The sequence below is a fragment of the Lethenteron reissneri genome, chromosome 23, assembly GCF_015708825.2.
Source record: "Lethenteron reissneri isolate LAM-NWPU_2019-01 chromosome 23, ASM1570882v1, whole genome shotgun sequence".
Classification (NCBI taxonomy): Eukaryota; Metazoa; Chordata; class Hyperoartia; order Petromyzontiformes; family Petromyzontidae; genus Lethenteron; species Lethenteron reissneri.
In genome coordinates, this window is record NC_083801.1 from 16,175,854 (window position 1) to 16,197,979 (window position 22,126).

The window sequence follows — 22,126 nt, forward strand, 5'->3', positions numbered from 1 at the left end:
GTGATAGAGTTTTCGTTTGGCTCGTGGTGAGACCTATTCGTTGTGCAAACTTTACCGTTTGGTGCTAATGAAGAGAAAGAGTTTAATTTAACTGTGTGAAGGTCAGATGCTATTGCTATTAATTATATCTACCCAGACTTGGTATTATATAAGCAGGTCTTAATTGCAACTGTCTGTGATCAGCGACACGGAAAATATATTTGCCCCAAGTACACCAAATCCAGATTACCCCTCTGCTGTGTAAACGATAGCGCGCCTGCTCCAGGTCTACCAGTGAGCCGAAACATTTTCAGTGGGAAAATGAAGCCCTGGGGGTATGTGAACTTGATCATTATTTAGTAGTAATATTATCTAAGTATACCTGATGTGAAAACAACTACTGTACAGGATGCTTCAAAAAAACGTTAACACTCCCGAGAATTTGTAACAATACGACAAGAAATGTGCTGCCTCTGGGGCCTCTGGAGACCACCTGGAGAAGATTCCACGCGTGTGTTGACAATGATGGCGAATAAGTGGATACTCTTTGACTTTTTGAAGCTTTTTTTATTTTTTTGTTATGTTTTTTTATTTCCCTTCGACGTGACTTTACCGAAAGAACCAAGAAGATGAATCCCTGCAGTCACGAAAGCTTTAAATCGAAAATTTTGAAGCTATTAACATACATTTGTTATCATGTTACAGTGTATTATCCATTTTTTTTCCATAAAAAAACGATAGTTCCATATAAGTGTTAAACATTTTTTTAAGCACCCGTATATATGTTATATAATTGCCTTGATAGAGTACCATGTACAACCATCACAGTCAAACAGATGACACAATGGTAATACTGGAGGGCCATCGCCTGAATGTGGCCTTCTCCAGGATAGACTTTTCTGTTGTCAGGCAATTTGAATGACACATTCGGCGAGTCGTTTTTTCCCCCCATTTGCGTTTCATGCCACTGCCAATGCAGTTCCTTTAATTTCCCAATTTATTTACATGTTATATTTAAAAACGTTGTTTTTTTGTGCAAATATAAACATTGTGTTTCAGTAATAATAATAATAATATGTTCACTTTGTAGGAACTTGCTTCCTGTGCAACACCATCATCGTCCCTGTGAAGAATGAAATTGGTGAAATTATCATGTTCATCCTCAACTTTGACGACGTGACGGAGCGGACGTCACTCAAGTCCGAAGAGGTTGTCAACCATGCAGGCGTGCAGTCCCGGATCGCCGCTTGTGAGTGCTACATCTGCCCTTCTACTCCTCCTCCTGCACCACCACCTTCTTTTTTTCCCCTATGCCTGTGTGTATAGTGAATGAGTGTGCTGTCATAACATTTAGAGAATGGTCCATTAAGTGCAAGATCCGATGACTGACATCCACTACAAAACTCCATGTTTCCATGTCCGTAACCCCTAGAAACACCGCACTAATTGTTACATCAAATTTAAACTGGAATATATATTTATTTTGACCCCCATTAATAAAAAATAACTACATTGTATTTTTCAATCAGATAATGTTCCACATATTTGTGGCTTTGCTTTTACTTTCGTGGCCACAAATCTATTTTGAATCGCACGCTCTATATCACTTTATCCGCATGTAACTTTTACAACTATTTTAATACAATCGAGTTACATCCTCTTTTATTGAAGCTTCCCTTCCCACCCCCTCTGCACGCAGACACGGGAAAGGCGCTCCGTCTCAAGTTTCAGTCTCTGCGCACCATCGCGGCGAGCAAGCTGTCGCTGCCGCGGGAGGACCAGGACTCGGTGCTGGTGGAGGCGACGGTGCCGCGGCACCGGCCGGGCACGAGCGGCATGAGCAGCAGCGAGGCGCTGGCACTGCGCCGCATGCGCTCCTCCTCGTCCCGCGACGGCTCGCTGCAGTCGCACCCCGAAGACACGCGCGTGCTCATCGACTCCTCGCCCGCCCGCTCCAACCACTCGGGCATGCCGGTCACCACGCCGCCGCCCCCGCCCCCGGCGGCTGCACTTGCGTCGCTCGGTCACTCCTCTCCGAGGCACCTGGCGCACCAGCAGCTCGTGCAGCAGCAGCAGCAGCTGTCTAACATGGACCGCTTGCACGTGCTGGATGGGGCGTGCTCCAACTCAAACCTGGCACACATCCGCTCCAAGGAGAGCCTGCACAGCCTGCGGAGGGCATCCTCGGCTGACGATATTGAGGCGATGCGCGGAGACTCGGAGCGGCCGTTCCGCGATCGTCACGGCACGACAGGTACCCATGCGCTACCGGGAACCGCGTGCTTTTTGCGCTGCAGTCGTCAATATTATCACTCCGCTGCTGTTGAAGGCCTTCCTAAGTTGTGCCGTAGCACACTGCAATACCCTTGCTCCATGTCATGTGACTACGTTGGGGCATGAACTTTCCTTCACCGACATCTCCTTGGAGTGCTCTTTCCACTTTTCTTTGTCCATCGCTGCGTCTTTCAACTGAGTTGGTTTCCAATCTGTCCAATTCTTGATGTTTGACGTCCGTTCAGACTGCGGGCGTCCTATTCCCCTACCACCCTTTGCAGCCAGGCACCATGCATCCTGGTCACTTGTCCGAAATTTGCTGTGCCCTATACATGACCTGGCTTTCTAGCCTTGCTTCTTTGTCTATCTCTCGTATAATATTGACATACAGATAAAACTAACGTGTATATAGGTATGTATGTTCTCGCAATTAAAATCACAGTGTAACGCATGTACAGTAAATTTAAAGGTTGAGTTTTGTTGTAAAAGAAGTGATTTGTGAGAAGCATATGAAGTTGCATGGTCGTGCAATGCTTTAGTATGTATTTATGGTTCTATTTCTTGTGCTTCTTTGAAAACTAATGTTCTTGCCAAGTGGACAGAGGAAGGCATATACGAGGTATGTTTTTGACTTTCTAATTGAAATAACTTACTCCATTCACATTTCCTCTCCATCTCCAAGAACAGCATCAGAATGCACAGCTTGGCACTTGCATACATTGAAATGATTATCACTGCGTTCCTATATTGATTACGTGAAACTAGCCACCACAATAATCATTTAAAGTCAATAAATACTAAATAAATAAAGGTTCCTTTTTATATTATTGTCAAACATTTTTCCATTTAATATTAAACCATGTGAGCTGCTTGTCCATCTACACAAACCTGGATCTCTAATCTATACCGAACGTCTTTTTGGCGCGACAGTGGCAAGATGTTATCTTCTTCGCCTGCTTCAATCCCGACACTGACACCTCTATATTTGGAGTTTGCATGTTCTCCCCGTGGTCGTGTTGATTTTACACTGGGACCTCTGGTTTTGTCCTCCACATTTCGAATCAACATACGTTTAGAGTATTTGGCTGCTATATTTGTGGCCAGCTTAATGGGCCTCACCTGGTAAAATAAAAGTTTAGTTTACAGTCTTTTTATTAAATCACCCCAGACTTAGCTTCCAAGTATGACGGTCTCTGTAACGTTGGGGGCATGGAAACACACACTGTTGTGATTTTCGTGCAAAAACGATGGTCATAGAGTAGGATAGACATCTTTTGTACATCAGGGTGTAGTTCCTAACATACTTTGTCTTCTAATAATGTCTCTAGTATCTCACTCCTGGATGCCAATCGATCGGGCTGTTTTCTCTTCTCCCGCTTGCGAAACGAGCGCTCTACCTTGCATGTATCAGCAGGTGCTTGGTACATTCCAGGTTTACCCTGTTTGAGAAAAATATCCAGTCTAATGATCCCATTGTTTTAAGATCAGGCTTGGCTCAGAGAGGCACATGCAAAATTTCTCATGAGTGACACATCGCTCATTATGTGTAAATGGTTTCTGGAACAGTCTCAAGTGTTCAACTTGTAGTTGTCATGAGTAATTTTTTTTTATAAGAAAATCACGTGCGATGCAATGAGCGTTTATCTTTTGTCTTACGTGATATCTTCATGCTATTCCTCAGATACTGCAAACCACATTAGGCCTGCATTTCTTAACTCCACATCCGACTCGGATCTGATGAAGTACCGGGCTATTAGCAAACTCCCACAACTCACCTTCAACTTTTCTGACTTCCGCTCCGACAAAACCGTGGTGACACCACCCTCTTCAGAGAAGAACTTCATCCCGCCCAAAGTAAAGGAGAAGACGCACCACGTGACAGAGAAGGTCACCCAGGTACAGGGGCACAGATACACACGGCTCTAGTTAAGTCGTTCCTCGCTTGTGATCCATCGCAATAAAGCCACATAGGAGATGAGGCGTCACCTTATCTCAGCCTTTGCGATGTAGTTACATGCATGGTTTGTTCTGAAGCCGTTGAAATTGCAGTGTGTGCTGTGACGTTTGTACACTTAGAGTACCGACATGCCCTGTCTGAAACATGTTTTTAAAGGTTTTTTAATGCGTATTGTATATAAGCTATGTAATGTATGCATTTAGGAAAGATATCAGCTATATTTTACAAAAAGTATGCTAATATACAAAAATAATGAGTGCTTACTGCTTTATATAGAGTAGGTGTTCACTAACGCGATTTGCCCCATTGGTCAATTTGGCTGAGCAGAACATCGTTGTCTTCATGTGCATCGTATTTCCTGTAAACAATTGGTTTGTCTGCAGAGGCTTACAACCAGTGGTGTGTGTGTGTCATTGTGCTTTATTAGTTTGTGCTGTGGATGTATGTCCATGAATAAACACAAGTATTTTTTCATCTAGTTTAAAAGCCGATTACGTGAGGCTGGGCACGATGTGTGTATGGTACATAGTAATTTGAAAACCCCTGCCTATCTCTTGTTCCTCACAATTTGAAGTTGTTTGGATACATATTATGGAATTCAAAAGGATCAGTGTTTTTTTATATAAAAGTATTATCATTGTACCAGTTAACTGGAGAAGCATTGATTTATTATAAAATTGTGGATAAGGTCCATTTCTTGTAGTTATCGTGTCAAATGTCCCAACTGTCATGTGGAAATGTGACTGAACATTTGACAATGGTTTCTAACAAGCGGTAACCCTTGTGTTGAATCATGGCAAATGTGAGGCAGGGAGGGGCATTTTTCCCATTGTTTGAATGTGACCTCATGTCTCTACATGGCCATCCATCACAAGTGAGGACTCGCATTCGGTGATGATCTGTCATTGTCCTGGGTTGGATGTCAGAAGGAGGATCCAAATGCGTTGGTGTGTCTCTTGGGAAATTGCTCTTTTCAGAGGTTGGATTGTTTGGGGCTTGAGAGTGCAGGTTTTCACTGACACTTTGTACGTAATCTTTATATCTGTGCTGCATTGGTATTTGAAGACGCAGTAGGACTGTTAATAGGAATGATCATCATTTCTTGGCATTTGTCAGCTGTAGTTCATTTTTGGTAGAAATATATAAATGGGAAGAGCTAAATTTCACGAGAAGCATATGCCACGTATCGGCGCCTTGTAGAGTGTAATCGATGGTAGTGACTCTCCACTAATTAAATCAAAATGTTCATTATATATTCATTGGTTTTGGAAGATATTTATTACAACTTAACTCATCTCCAGTGTTCTTATTTTTTTGTCACTTGCTATTTCATAAATTTTACTCAGCTAACAATATAAGAATATATAATCAAGAGAAGTGGTAACATGGTGGTGAGTGCCCTGTACTCTGAACCCAGCGATCTGAGTTAATTTCCAGGTCACGGCTACCATCAGTGGCAAGTGATATCTGAACCGGTCTTGGGTCTTCATTCATCAACCCCCGATAGCTAGCATGGTGAAGTATGACCAGACAAACCCCATGACTGGCATGGCAAGACCTTCATCCAGCATTCGATTAAGAAAGGGATGTAAATTATTATCTAAATAATTGGCTAAAGTCTATCACTCAACCCGATGATACACATTTATAATACGCACACTCAAGTTGTTTCAATGCTATATGCAATATTAATTTTGCGTACAAGTAGTGACTGGATGTGTTTTTGGGTGCAATTCTCTACTTTGCTAATGAAATATCCTGACACTGTAAAACATGTATTGTGTTGCGCATTATGTTAAATTAGCAAAAACACGTGCGTTACAAAAGCATAACAAGTTAACAATGACAGGCCATTGATCATTTTAGATTAACTCACATGTGAGGGCTCTTCTATAAACGGAAAATTGTCCTATTGTAACTAAAGTAACAAATAATGAGGGCATATTGCTGGTTCATACAGAAACACTTTCATGGCTTTTCTGCCCTTTAATTAGGATTTATAAACTAAAAGTATAATCAACGGTAGTGACTGTACAATAATTAAATCAGACTGTTAATTGCCCATTCAATTTATTCCTAATAATTGTTATTTTTAGATCTCAATCTCACGTTAAACTATTATCCCTTTCACCCGTATTGATGGCGTAGGTATGGAGTGGTCCCAGAATTAACTATGTTTTTAGATGAGCGAAACAATTCAGTTCCTGTTTATCCTGGAGAGATCCAATCGGGTCACATTTATTTCGCATCAGATACCTGAGATGAAAATACAAGAGAAAATTCCACGCGCAGGGTTGTGCTGTGGGGATAGAATCTTTCGGCATCGTTCGCCCTAATGAGTAACGTGAACACGAGCGTGGAGTGCGGATGGACGGGGTGCACGTGGCCAACTTGACAAAACAATGGATTCCCATCGGGCACCGCAACGTGTAACATGTCGTCATTGAATTCATGCCTCCAACGATTGAGGAAGCCTCGCAAACAGTACATGTATGCAATGATTACGTACAGATGCTACAGGACAGTGTCAGTTGCATGTGTTTGTTTGAGATAAGTTCTTGTAAATTTAGCACGCATAGGTTTTCAGTCAGTGCTGGTCTCCTGGGTTAGTAGGCGTGTTGAGCATTTCCTTTTTCAAGCTTGCACCATGCACTACTGCAGCCAATTTCAGGAGGTGCAGTTCTGAAACTAACAGTTTCTTTTAGGCTCGGTACAATGTGTTCATTTAAATTCATCAGACGCTGTGCAGTTAGCAGAATAATATCACACAAGTTTGGACTGGAGCTGTCAGAATTGCAATGTGCATGTGGTTTTAAATATACCATTTATGTTTCGCTGAAACAAAACTTCCTTATGCCCATCAGACCCATTACAACTTCGTATAATTTCAAGCTGTGAAAATGTTCTGCTTGACACAAGTAGAGGCTGAGAACAATCCTGATTTTGCTATGAAATCCGCTGCGCATGTTCAGTGTATACGGCATTGACTGTAAAGACTAATCACGTATTCCTTAATCAGCGTCCCTTTTTCTTTTACTGTATGCCATTTGGGAGTACTCTAATAAAAGAAATGCACATAACGGAAAACATGACAGCAGCTACTTATGGAGGTGTTGAAGACACTGTATGCGTTTCCATTACGTAATCCAGGACCATTTGTGGTAGTGTTACAGGCATGTTTCATTAAAAAAAACGAAATATCGCGCGAACACGAGACCCTTTAAAATATAAAAAAAATTAACCCGTAAAAACAAAGTTTTTCACTATAAATCCTTTATATGCGTGGCATCGGTTTTCGGGCGGCTAGAGTCCTCTCGTTCTCTGGCTTGAGATGGCTGCCACCTATGGGTCAGATGATTGCCTGCCACCATTAAGCAATTGATAATTAAATATATTAAAAAATTCCTAAAATGTTGAAAATTTTGGAAAAAAAATTTCACGAAAATAAATTGTCACGCACAACGAGTCTGTGTGCAAAATGTCAGCTCGATTGGATCACGGCAAGTGGGTTAAAAAACGACCGAAAGATTTGCACGGTCGTAAGCGCGCAAGCAAGCAAGCAAGTGAACTTAATATAAAGGATTTAATGAGCGAAGGGGCTCCGCTGTGCAAGCTTCTCCACGAAAAGGCTGGCAGCGTACACAGAACCCACCGAAACACACCACCACGACCAACACGACCACCACCACGCCCGTTGTGTGAGATGACAATTGGCATCTTTCCTGCGCGTCATTTTCCATTCACGGGCTAGGAGGCGGCGTGAGAAGTTGGTGAAACTGGAGGGATAGCCACCCTAATTAATTGACCTGGGTTGCTAGGCAACTTTTGATGTCATCGTTGGCTGGGATGGGGTGGGGTGGGGATGTGTTAAATGAGCAACGTCAAAGCAACCCCCAACCCCCCCCCCCCCATTAACAGATTACGACGGTGTCTGCATAGTTCTCGTCGGGGGGATGGTCCGGGAAAGGGAAAAAAAATAAACGAGGGCAGAGCGATGGGAGGGGACCAGGTATTGGCCCCTCCTGCGCCGACCTTGCCCGGCTCTGGGGCTGGATGAATGGTGAAGCAGGTTCCATAAGTTGCTTGCTTGAGTCGCAGGTTGAAAATGATAGGGGAGGAGACCCAGAGCGGCGTGGCTGCACGATGCAGTGCTCACCTGTTGGTATCCGCTGGACCGATTATTTCCCTCGGTTGAAGAATCATCAATATTGGCATGATGCAGCTTTTAATCCAAATTGTTTATTTTATTCTATCAGCCACAGTCCTTCACACTTGAGGTCCGAGCAACGGCCACTGCCGCCGTCAATCTATTTTCGCTGTCAAGGGTATGCACTGTTATGGCTGGAAGCGTGAGTCTGACTTTGCTCCCAGCATCAGATTAGCCAGACGGGTATCTGATGCCACTTGCATGCTCGCCGCATCTCCTGCCTTTTGTTCGCGGTTGGGGGCTGGCGTTATTTCTGCTCCTGCTCCTGCTGTGGCTGTGGCCGTGGCTGCTGTGGGCTGAGGTCTCTGTTCGTGAGACCATTCGCCCGTCCGGTCGGCGATGGGAATGGAAGAGGACGAGATTCAGTGTGAGCTCCTGCAGGCTGCCGAGAGTGGGATGAGTGCCAAAGGGGTCCGCCTTTCCAGCTTGGTTGCCCAGGAGGTACTGTAACATCCTTAACTTTAGCACTCGGCTACATTGAATGGCATTTTCAAAGGGGTTCGTGTGTATATATGCATTGTATATTGGAATTTATTTAGCACCGTACGTTGCCAACCTTGCTCATCAGAGGTGTGTGCTTGTGATCGTTGGATAGAATGCGCAATTGTCGTGTATGCCGCAACGGGAATTGATGTCTCGGCTGTCATATAATTCATGTTACTCTCATCTCTGCACGTCTTAATAACGCAGCAGGATTATATTGGAATTGTTTTTAATTTGTTGCTAAAATGTGCACGCGAAAGCATCCGTGTTAAGAATAGCTTCATACATTGAAGGATGCCGATTAACCTTTTATCATGACTACTAGACATTATTTAATCTGTTGAAATAAATACTAATGTGGGATATACAGTAGCTGTATATGTTGATATAGCATTTGTTAAATTAAACTGCTTAAATGTGCAAAATAATATTTACAGCTATTGGCCTATTACTCGAAACATTCTCAATTTCTGAAGGGAAATGACCGAAGTCATACGCTCTGAGAATATATATTTTTCTTTTGGAGCAGTTACTAAAAACAAATTCTTCTGTTTGACTGCAACAAATGATGATGGCATGCCAAGAGGTGCAGTTCAGTTTTGTAAAATGTGGTGTCAGTGGATTAGGTAGTGCACACGGTTGCCTGCACACTTATGATATATTAATTATGTATCCATAAAACAAAGGCTTTCAACTTTACCTGCACTTTTGATAAACATTTTAACTGTACGTAGTCAACCGCGTTAATCATTCATAACAATTACGTAACACATTAATATCCTATATCATTCTACTGTAGTTTAAATCCTCAAATTGAAAACGCTTAAAATAATGCTTCACTGGAAATTGTTTTTTTTATAAATCACAAATTCACGTGTACATTGGCTGCCAATTTGTATTTCATAAATAATCGAACATTTCTCTTATGTGCTCATGACTGAGTGTGAACATTAAAGGTTATCTTTTAGAAAGAAGGCTTATCTGCATGATGTCTCCTTTGGAAGCAAGTCACGAGAGTAACACGTCTTTGCTTCAAAAGACTGTCACAATAAAACACCTGTCATAATGCTTCAAATATAAGCACAGCGCAGTCTCTTAGGTACATTTATTTCCAGTATGATTTGTCACTCCATTAAAATGGCTTGTGCTGATGGACCGTGACGTTAAGGAGTTGACCTTTTGAGATCAGGCTGGCATTTCATTGGGATAGAAGTGTGAAAAAAATGGTACAGTACTGCTCATCTTCATGTATATGCTCATTCATGCTACAAAAGTGTAGTCTTAAATACATGAGATCTAATGAAGGGTTTCCCATCATGGATATGTTATAATTAGGTCCTGTCGCATAAAAAAAAACAACGAATCACTCGCCACTTTGGAACATTATAAATGATCTTCTTCTGAAAGAAAATACAAGGAAGTAATTGTTCCAGTCATGAAACCTTTTTAGTGGAACTGTGCTTTCATATTTCCTTTCCATTATTATGCAAATAATGTTTTTTGTGTTTTTTGCAATCTGATTAAACAGAGGAACACATCGATCAGTAAATAACACAACTTAGAAACAGAGTTTGACCATTAACAAAATAAAGTGTGCTTGGATAGAAGGGATGATGATGTTTGATGGATGAGACTGGTAATAGGAGAAAACGTGCTCAAAAGGATGACCACAGCATGGATGGAGTGACATTCAGCTCATGTGTAAGAGCGAGATAGACTGTGGCATGCCAAGAATTTGATGGATAGTGGCAGTGTGAGGAGGCATTATTCCAGCAGTGGATAGACCATGGCAGATGATAATGTATCAAGAATGTTCATTGCAAGAGATCTGAATAGCAAATACAATTCGCTTTAAAACATTCAAAATAAAATATTATGCTTATTCTAAATAACAATTGTTTTCATCAGAAATGTTATGAGATTTCCAAAAGGGACTCATCAGTCATGATCAGACTAAAATTATACATTGTGCTTGTTCTGCTCGGCTGTTTGGTGTCAATATTGACTCTGCAGCCGATAACGGCCTACGCCGATTGTGGTGCTGGTTGTGGGATTGAATTATTCAACAAATGCCACATTGGATTAAGCTAAATACCCCGTGTCCGAGCATTTTTCTTGTATGAAAACCAAATTACTACCTGGCACACATGGTTCCAAAGCAGATGTCACATCATCTGTGGCATATGTGATGTTCCCTGAATTTCTCTGAACAATACATGATAATTCATATACAGCCCTTTGCTAGATGAAGGCCACATACACCCTTGCCAGGCATGAAGGTTGTTTGGTCAGCGCGGGTCAGTGGAGGTGGGGGGGGGCCAGTACCGATTCAGACACTATGCTCCACTGATGTTAACGATGGCCGCGAATGCAATTCCTGGAGCCGGGTTCAAAGCACGGTGCGCTCACCATTGTGCCACCATTCCGCCATCCTCTACCTTTCACCCCCCCCCCCCCCCCCTGATATTTAATCAAGAAATGGACTTTAATTGCTGATTCAGAAAATCGTTCGTCATTCACTCACTGACCTCAAAATGGGTGTAACCTTTCGGCTAATTGGGGTCAATTACAAATGCGAATGTCATCTGGGACATGGTCAAAGAAACGTGGCTGATATAATGAAATGCTTTATTATCACTTAATTTTAATATGCGTTGTATATGAGCATTTTTTTTATTTGCTTATAAGGAGTGTTTGTTAACATTTAAACTTATGGCTTAAAAATAATGTGTGTATACAGAGCATATGTTGAGTAGCTAAAATAGAACCTACCAAGAAACTGAATCTTACCGACTAGGCTCAAAAACGGATAAATTGCCTCATAATTACATTTGATTTTACTTTAAGTCTTATATGCTCATGAAATATCGTGCAGGCACACACTCCTGTGTCATATGTTGTTGTCTACAACATAAAATAGGAGGTACATTGCTTGAAAACCATGACGTACTGTTGTTGAAAATGGGAATAATAATCTGTAATGATATATGAACTTCACTGAAAATGTAACCTGTACCAAGAATTCCCATTCTCTCTGTTTTCATTTAAAATAAATCATGCTTTAGCACTCCAGTGATCATTTTGGTGACCTTTCGCCATCCATGATGCTTGATGCTATTTCAACATGTTTTCATTTCGTATCTCAAAAAAGATTGTGTCACTTGTTATTAAAATTGTGACTACATTGACATTAAATCAAAATCTGCCATATCATTCGGTGAGGAAATGGAACAGCAATGTTCCAATGAATGACATCTTGATCTTTTCATATTATTGGGTACATATGACTCACTGTACGTAGTGCTTTTAATATACAACTTACATATATTTGTATATTTTGCATCCAATATTTGTTTTACTTTTATCATTATTCTTATTATGCTTGTTTCCCCAAGAAAGCCTTACCGAGTCTAAAGATTCTTATTCAGGAGGGTTTTGCCAAGTTGAGTAATTTGCAGGTGCATTTTTAGCATTTGGATGTGTCGCTATCCTGCCACCCAAGATTATGTATATTGATGGCTGATGGTCAAGAATAATGCAGTGACACCCAAGGAATGGAAAGCGTCCGAGACTGTCCCAGAGGAGATGGAGAAATGAAATCAGGTTATACAGGTCTTACGTCAATTACTGTGTCATTATTACAGGATCGTGAGAGATGGTGTAGTGGCTTGGGGTAGCCTTTGATCTGCAGTGGATTGACCGTGATTAATGATGATAGTAAATAATCTCATGTACGGACAGTCCACTAATCACTGGGGAGGTTCTCAAAGTGTTAGGTCTGTTAATATTCATCCACCTCCCAGTGATTCGATGAATTTTCACGATCCTGGCCATGATTCGATAAAAAAAATATTATTTTACGTAATATTTCCCACTCATACAAAAGAGTGGAACATAGCATCCCAAAGTTGCCTTCAGGGCAATAGTGTTTAGCCTCTTTTGGGCATACATACTGACCTTTTTATTATACATAATGGGTTTTTGTTTGTTTGTTAAAGTTACTCAAGGTGACTGCCGTAAATAATCTTTATTTTTCATTTTGTAATTGTAAAACTGGAAACGATAAAATTACATCTTCAATGGTTTTATCTTTGTTCACCAAGCTTTATGAAGTGCTGCGTGCCGGGTTGGTATTTTTATGTTTAGTCAGCAGGTAATTATATCCCTGAGCAAATATTTTGTATAATCTTTTCAATTTGACTTTAAAACTCCCATTAGCATTGGTGGATTATGAACACAATATCTTATACTTGCAAGTCTCTGGTTAAATTGACCCCGAGGCTTGTTAATTATTTGTGAATATTATGGTCAACTTAAACTTGTTACTTATTTTCTATGAGTGCACCATCGCTTTGATAAAGAATTAGCATTTACCTGACTGTTTGGCCTTATAAGTACATCAGTTCAGATGACTAGATGGACACTGACAGCATCGCGCGTGATTGGATTTCAGATCAGATGACGCCGTTTTGGTTCGATCGTATCACATCCGAACCAGTATTAACTCAACAATAAAATCCCTAGGAAGCACACCAAACTTAATACACCTATAAAAGAAGTGAAAATGCGGCGAGACACGAGGAGGCAAAGTGTGGAGGAGGGCCCTTGACTGTGGGCCACGAGGAGTTCACGAAGCCGATTCGGAATCAGAATATTTTATCCGAATATTTATTTATACTGGAGGAATCCGATGAGCTATAAAGCTCTTTTTTACAGATGTCAATTCGGGTCAGGTAAGAACGTGACAGCAACAAACAGTAGAAAAACACGATAGGAGTGAAAAGTACAAGAAAGGTAAGCAAATGACCCAAACACACACACAAATACAACACAAAACCATCCCCAACCTACCAGACAAAGCCAAGTGAGGTATTAACTTATCCTTCTTCTTGGTTCTTTCGGTAAAGTCACGTAGAAGGGAAGTAATAAAATAATAAAAATAAAACATAATAAAATAAAATAATTCTCACGACGTTTCGGCTACAACGCAATCAGCCGTCTTCAGGTGAAGAATGAGACAATGCCAAGCTAGGAGCTTATATATAAGCTGCGTTGGAGGTGGAAGAAGAGCGCCTTAACAAAAGAATGTGCATATGAAGAGGAATTTAGCATATTCATGGAATTTAGCATATTCAATTCCTCTTCATATGCACATTCTTTTGTTAAGGCGCTCTTCTTCCACCTCCAACGCAGCTTATATATAAGCTCCTAGCTTGGCATTGTCTCATTCTTCACCTGAAGACGGCTGCTTGCGTTGTAGCCGAAATGTCGTGAGAATTATTTTATTTTATTATGTTTTATTTTTATTATTTTATTACTTCCCTTCTACGTGACTTTACCGAAAGAACCAAGAAGATGAATCCCTGCAGTCACGAAAGCTTTAAATCGAAATTTAACTTATCCTTCAAAAGCAACCTGGCCACAAATGATCGCTCAACAAAGTGGTTTATCATTTGGACACTTATAGCAGCAAATAATCTAAATAGTCTCAACGCATGTTTCATTTCGAGCTCTGCCCCTTGACCATAACGATCCAGACAAAACTAGCAACGGCCATCCAACTAAAACAATCATCTTCGCTAACCTGCTGCCGTTTCTCTCTTAGGAAAACCCCCGTCTCTTCTCCCCTAGCCCATCCTGTGCACTTGTAAATCTAGATTGAAAACTCATTTGTTAAGGATTTATTTTTGTGTTCAGTTTGTTGCCCTTCCCCCTTCACCTCCGATTAGCACGGTTGGCTACGTACGGATGCGAAAGAAGTTCAACATGCAGTGCATGTATATATTGCATTCTGGTTCACGTTGTCAAAGTCGATAGTGATTTTAACACGTTGGTTTTCGCGACCAATATCATCCATAATAGAGGTGGTTTGAGTTAAATTGCGTAAATATATAAATGTGTCGTTAAAACCCACCACCACCCGACGCAGCCAACGAGTAAGGGTTGTCACGTAAACAGAACTTGGCCAATTCGTCACTAGTCCAGCACACCGGTGTGTTGGAAAGCCAAGCCACAACATTTACAATCTGAGTGGATAGTGAGTGATTAGTGCTGTGCCTGCTGAAGCTCCACAGAACGTTGCATCGCAACGTCTCAGATGAGTGATGCCGAACGTTGTTGTTTGATGCTTTATTAATAGCTAATGTACATTTACATTATAATAAACTAAACATGTGAAATGCATCCAGTCAATTGAAATTGAGTTTTAAGCTCACGATATCTGCATGGAATCATGCGTATCAGACTGAATTTACTATTTATGAAAATGACACGTAGATTATAAACTAGGGTTCTGAAGTTAAAACACACAAGACCAAACATGGGAAACAATACAAACAAGATGGTGAAAACAAGACAAGAGAGAATATATTTTTGAATCGAATACTGTAGTAATTGTAATTGTAGCATTGGAATAGCTGAGGGATGAATCATTGCACACAATTCAATGAAAATGTTACTATTTTATAGTGGATAATGTGGAATTGATTGTGGCTGCACATGTAATGAGTCAATTCGTGAATCGATTAGTATTGTTTTAATGTGGTTTTTCAGTTTCATTTATTTGGTATAGCCCTGTGAGCCATGCGGCTCTTGACTCGGGTGCAACCGCAACAAACAAAACACATGAACAAGAAACATCTTAAAATCCAGGAAAAAACAGTAAAGTCTTCCAGAAAAAAACACCGTATATCAACGCTGTGTGCAAAAATCCCAGTGGGATGCAAGTCAAACAATAACAACCATAAGACAATTTAGGTTAAAGTTATCATGCTAACTCTATACTTCAACAAACATGGCTAAACCATACGTTTTCGAAATCACCAAAATAAAGCTATAAAAACAATGTAACAGTGATCATAGGAACTGGGATTTAAATTTAACAATAAACGATATACATAACATGTACGACCAAACTGTGCAGCCATAGCTGGCAGCATGAGTCACTCCATAACAGCAGCAGTATCAGCAGGAGTATCAAACATTTTCAATGCACCTTTAAAGATCAGCACACTATCATCAAAACTCAAGATCATACATTGCAGCGGTCATCCAGAGCGATGCATTTGATTTCAGGCCACTCTGCATAGCAGTGGCAGTTAGGGGTGTACAGCTCCTCAAGAGCAGTTTTGAGTGAAGATCTCATAGATAGTGATCCAAGTTGCAGTTTATTGGCGATAGCGTTCCAGACCCTGGGGGCATCAACAGCAAAGGCCCTTCCTCCAGTATTTGTACGCCAATAAGGATTGTGAAGCTGGTAAATGAGCGAGACCTTAGGTCACATTTGTTCTTTGAAACAGTGAGGAGATCCAGCAGGTAGTCTGCAGATTTTTTTACAAGTACATCGTGAATAAATAAGATCTGATGTACAAGCCGTCGATTATTAAGAGATGTTAAGTTTGACCTAATGTAGAGATCGCAGTGGTGGGTCCTATATAGGCAGTTCAATGCAAATCTTAAGGCCGAGTGATAAATTGAGCCAAGCTTCTTCAGTACAGTACCGGGGGCTGGTAATGTGGACCATAATACCGAGCAGTTTGGAGTTAGTGTCGGTGAATTACACAGATTTGTGAGCCCTCCCAACCCACTGGGTGGCGAGAAGGTCAGGAGATAACAGCACAGCAAACACATTATTATTGTGCACATATTTCAGTATTTTCTGGTCGTGGATTTTCTCCAGTTACAGTAGTTTACTAACATTGAAAATGCAACGATTGGGATATCACATCTTCTTTAAATCGGGTCAAGAAACTTGATCCAGTTAAGCTCCCATTGAATTGCAGATTGGATCAGTTGGGGGTCGAATTATTTATTCAACCGCTCGACGTATTGATTTTTTTTTAAACTTGCATAGAGGACCATGCTTTTAACACAGTTTTACAAACAAATGAGTATTCATTATTTACTTATATTTAACCGAAATTCGATTAAGTGCTGTGCTAGATGTATTTATGTTAACTGTCTTGGTTTCACCTGCAATAAGTTTAAACCCCTGCCCCCCCCCCCTGTATTTTCACTGGCTGTGAATTCTAATAGATGCTCAACTTTTTAATCTCTCATCCCTAAGCCAAATTTGCCAGTCATCGACCCATCTCTGCATTAGAGTCACCGTTACGATGTTATAATGCACTCTTCTCTCACATTAGAGTGTGTAGTAGCTCGTATCTTTAGTCTTGTGCTAAATTTGTGATGTTTTAAAAAATTTAAAGAGTGCCAGATTGTGTTCTTAATTATTTTAAATGATTAGTTTGTATAACTGAAACTATGCTTACCCTTTACAGTATTTATATATGAGCACTGCGTATATTTTAATTATACTGCCTGCATATGCTTTGGGTTAAAATTCATCTCAACGCTTCACCTTTTCTCAAGCGAAAATCACTCTTAGTCTTGTCATACAAAGGGTGGATGGGCTCATACATACAGATTTTACCATTCAAGCAATATTAGTCGACAAAAACATCTATAAAAAGTAAGCATTATTTCCAAATCTATTTTATAAGTGTTTAAAAAAAATCACGTTCATATGAACCATTAGTATCACTGGTGCAACTTGCGTGCGTTCCTTGAATTGAACAGTCCGGGTGGGTCATATGTTCCTGTGAATACAACATGTCTGTCCATGACAACCGGTGATTGGTGTTGGCACTGTGACCACAGATAAGCCTTGGGCAAGGAGAAAAGGCTTTATTTTTTATTTTTTTCGCACTCCCAACTGATACTGCTGTGGCTGTGTAAGTCACTGGCCCCCAGCACATGGAACTGTCGTCACGTTACAGTAGCGTTGAGTCAATATCTAGAGAACAAGGGCATGACAGAGAGCAAGCAAAACATAGGTGGTGGCCAGTTGGAGGGATGGGATGCAAAGGTATGCATGGACCCATCTGGGTATTTTTTCTGTAGTTTTTTTGTTGTTTACATTTTTTTATTTTATATATGCTGCCTGGGATGGTTTCTAACATTTACATGTCATGTATATTTTAAAGGTATGTTTAGTACACCGGAGTTTATGACATTGAATAAACTCTTATAAGTAATTTTTACGTCACGTAACATTTTTAAGCACATTTTAATTAACTAATGAAACAGTCAAACGAAGTTAAAAGCACGATCTGCTTAGTCTAAAAATCCTACCTGGAAAATAGTTTTTTAATGCTTAAAATACAATGCATGCATTCATATTTTTATAGCTTTCTCCAGCTCACCCTCGCTCATTAGCTTAGGAGAGATTCAAAACGTATTCCATTTCCGTATTGCAGTTTACAGCATCTCCTTAGTCTACAATGTCCATTTTACGGGGGGCACGGTTGCCTTACAATCTGATGTGCTGTGCGCTCCGAAGGTCCTGTCGCTTGGAGCAGACGTCCTGCCGGAGTACAAGCTGCAGGCGCCGCGCATCCACAAGTGGACCATCCTGCACTACAGCCCTTTCAAGGCGGTGTGGGACTGGCTCATCCTTCTGCTCGTCATATACACGGCCATATTCACACCCTACTCGGCTGCCTTCCTGCTGAGCGATCAGCAGGTGGAGAACGAGCGTCAGAAGTGCGGCTACTCCTGCAATCCGCTCAACATCGTCGACCTCATGGTGGACATCATGTTCATGGTGGACATCTTCATCAACTTTCGCACCACCTACATCAACAAGAATGAAGAGGTGGTGAGCCACCCGGGCAAGATTGCCATTCATTACTTCAAAGGCTGGTTCCTCATCGACATGGTGGCAGCCATTCCCTTTGACCTGCTCATATTTGGCTCCGGCTCTGGCTCAGGAGAGGTGCGTAAAAAGTTTAGTTCTTTTGTTGTTTCGTTTGCCTTCGGTAGAAAACCCTTTGTGTAATTATACTTCGAGGAAATCTCAACTGACCCAGGCGATGCTGTTGTTATCATAAGTACTCTATGTCCAATGCTTTGTGCTTTTGAATTCCCTAAAGTTATTTATATTCTGTGGCATGATAAGGATGTTCATGTCACATCTACACTTCCTTTGACGTCACAAAGGTCATGACCAAATTATATGTTACATTCTGTGAGTGAGCACACTGTTTGGGACAGGCAATTTGTCAAAACATCCCAGCTGTGTGAGACGATAATTTGACAATTATGACCATTATGTGTTCTTATTCCACAAGATAAAATGCATATATCATTATTGTCTTTAACAGTAAAATGTGTTTGTATGAATATTAACTTTCACTGGAATGTTAAGGTGAAAAAAATATGCATTAATAATAGTTCTATTGATAATTCTATATGACACCATTCATGGTTATTTCATAACAATATCATTATATTTTGGTTCGTTTTATTCAAATAAGTCATGGATGTTACAGCTTAAAATATTTGGAAACATTTTAAAATGAAACGTTAGTTTTGTTTACTATGTGCTTCCCTGATGATGCAATATAGCTCTGAATTGGTGGACTGGGTGACTAGATTAAGGAATTCATCAAAACTTCAAGGACAGCTTTAACGGCACCAGACGTTGATGTAATGCTCACTGAACGCGACTATTTTCGTTGAGTTCAGTGAAATCTATTCTCGACCCATTTGTTTATTTATTTGTCTTTCAGTATAATACCCTAATGGTGGTTATGACGATACCATATATGTCAAATAATCATATCAAGCTACATGCACTCGACTTGCACTGTTGAGTTCTGTGAGCATAATATGAATAATTTGTGTTGTATTATAACCGTAATAATGTTTTGAACAACTCCTTCATCGATTCACACAACTCTTTTGATTTACTTTTGAGTTAAATAACTAGAACATGGATCTGACTTTTACTTGTGTTTGTAAAAGTGATTAATATTTTCCGCCTTCGTGTTGACATGCATTTTATTATCAGGACCACTATTGGGGGTTTAGACTCAAAGTAAACAAAAATCTAATTTTGATTTAAAGCTTTCGTGACTGCAGGGATTCATATTCTTTGTTCTTTCGGTAAAGTCACGTAGAAGGGAAATAATAAAATAATATAAATATAAAACAATAACAATGATCACGACGTTTCGACTGCAACACAAGCAATAATCATCAGGTGTGAAATCCCCAGCAAGAAAATTTGAAAATTTGAAAATTTTCTTGCTGTGATGATGTTGCAGTCGAAACGTCGTGAGAATTTTTATTGTTTTATATTTATATTATTTTATTATTTCCCTTCTACGTGACTTTACCGAAAGAACCAAAAATATAAACAAAAATCAGTTCATAATTCAGTTGAATTCAGCCAAGATGCTTTCAGTGATTCAAATATATAATTTGCCATCAAAGTGTCAGGCCATATGTGGCTGTGTGACATGAAGTCGGTTCCGCTTACATGTTATCATTTAGTGAATGTTACTCGTTGTTATATAACTGACCCATATCCCCTTAACACATTGCAAAAGTAAAAACCTCGGAGTGCTAAGAACATGACATCACAACAAACTGCCAGCACATTCAGCCGCGTTCCACCAAAGCGGCTCATCTCATATTGACACGCACTAGACGTAGTAACAACAAGCACCAGACCAGACATTTACAACAAAAAAACAAGGACAAAGATCCCCCATATAACCTTAACATACTGTTGGGGCAAGTGCTATTATCTCACACCTGTGAAGGCCGCCACGGCACAAGAGGGGGGTGGGTGGCTAGCACCACACCCGGCCGCCTTTGTGGCCATGTTTATACATCATACCAGGTACTAATTTCAGGCTGAGTCGACCTAGGGGAGACCTAGGACCGGTTCAAATAATCGTCAATGGTGTTGGCCTTGAGTGCACTAACTGCTACACTACCGCTCATATAAACACATAAAGATCAAAGATCCCCCGTATAGCCTTAACAGACTGTAGGGGCAAGTGCTGTTAGCGAGCACCTATGAAAGCCGCAACGGTACACGAGGGGGTGGGTGGCCAGCACCACGCCCGACCGCCTTTGTCTCCCTAGTGGTGATGTTTACACACCGCACCAGGTACTCATTTGAGGCTGAGTCGACCTAGGGGATGCCCAGGAGCGGTTCAGATAATCGTCACTGGTGTTGGCCGTGAGCGGGAATCGAACTCGGGTCGCCGGGTTCACAGCGCAGCGCGCTAACCGCTACACTCTCGCTCCCCACTATATAAACACATACACACACATACACACACACGTCACACACATGGCAGGATCAAAAGGACACAATGGTTGCGAATAATTACATGTATTTTATTTAGTACTTCACTCCTTTCTAGTGTTTAATTATTCAATAACCTTGAATTGGAATTACTCTTTCACGCATCCTGTTTATGGTGCGTGTGACCTTGTCAGCTTTGGTGAAGGATATGACGCATGCTATGATTTATTACGTTCAATCATATGGCTTCTCATTTTGCCCAGGCAGTTTTACTGCCTTAAGCAGTTGTGAGATATACATTTCTGTTCAATAGGATGATTAGGGTATACTCTTCTAACGGTTTGCTGGAAGGCAAAAATCTAAATCATGAGCTGTGTTTTTAATAACATTCAGCAGTAGATAAGTGAAGTACCTTTCAACGTAATTTACCACACTTTTAAATTGAAGCTTCTTTATTTCTGAAATTCATAAGAGCTTTAAGCATTTCGCATTTTTTGGGTCAATATATAGTACTGCAATTGCCAATTGCAAACAGGAATATATTTTACAATAACGGACGAACATGCAGAAGTGTGTTTGTCTCAATAAATAATGTTGTTAAAGCCGGTGATGAATTATTGTGACCAATAAGACATTTTAAGCCTTTGTTAATAAATAAAAAACCCATCACAACAAATTCATGATTAAACTAAAGCAATGTTTGCACCCACAGCAGTTATCACATAAACTCAAAATACTCTAAGCAGAGGAGCCTCACATATTTAATCCACCCTGCCGTGATTTACTATACTAAGGATTGCACATGGAGGTTCTTCTGTTCTGCTGCTACGACTGGGAAATGCAGATCTGCACTCATAACCCCACTATTTGTTTGCATGCACCTGAAAGCACAGCCAACAAATTGTTGTGCTCATGCTTGTGAACGTCAACAAGAGCATTGCCCAGCGGTAGCGCGCTCGCCACTTGCTGCAAAGTTTCGGTTCATGGTTCCAATCCAGCGGCCGCCCTGATTATTACTGCTGTGTGTAATCACCATCATAATACTACTACTACGCGTTGTCTGCTTCGCAGTGAACGTTAAAGATCCCGCTGACATCTTCACAAGAGCAGGCCAGCGTTTGTG

General features: G+C 40.7%; 1 protein-coding gene across 3 annotated transcripts in view; it reads left to right on the forward strand.

Moving 5' to 3' along the window:
- The window catches only part of LOC133346095 (potassium voltage-gated channel subfamily H member 2-like), a 181,835-nt gene that overhangs the window by 140,289 nt on the left and 19,420 nt on the right, over window positions 1-22,126 (forward strand). For 2 of the 3 annotated variants that reach the window (XM_061557480.1, XM_061557478.1), the window contains exons 3-7: window positions 1,070-1,228; window positions 1,679-2,233; window positions 2,849-2,872; window positions 3,935-4,149; window positions 18,241-18,675. In XM_061557480.1, the coding sequence (XP_061413464.1) occupies window positions 1,070-1,228; window positions 1,679-2,233; window positions 2,849-2,872; window positions 3,935-4,149; window positions 18,241-18,675 (1,388 nt within the window). The remainder of the gene's footprint in view (window positions 1-1,069; window positions 1,229-1,678; window positions 2,234-2,848; window positions 2,873-3,934; window positions 4,150-18,240; window positions 18,676-22,126) is intronic. The other variant, XM_061557479.1, reaches the window with a different exon arrangement.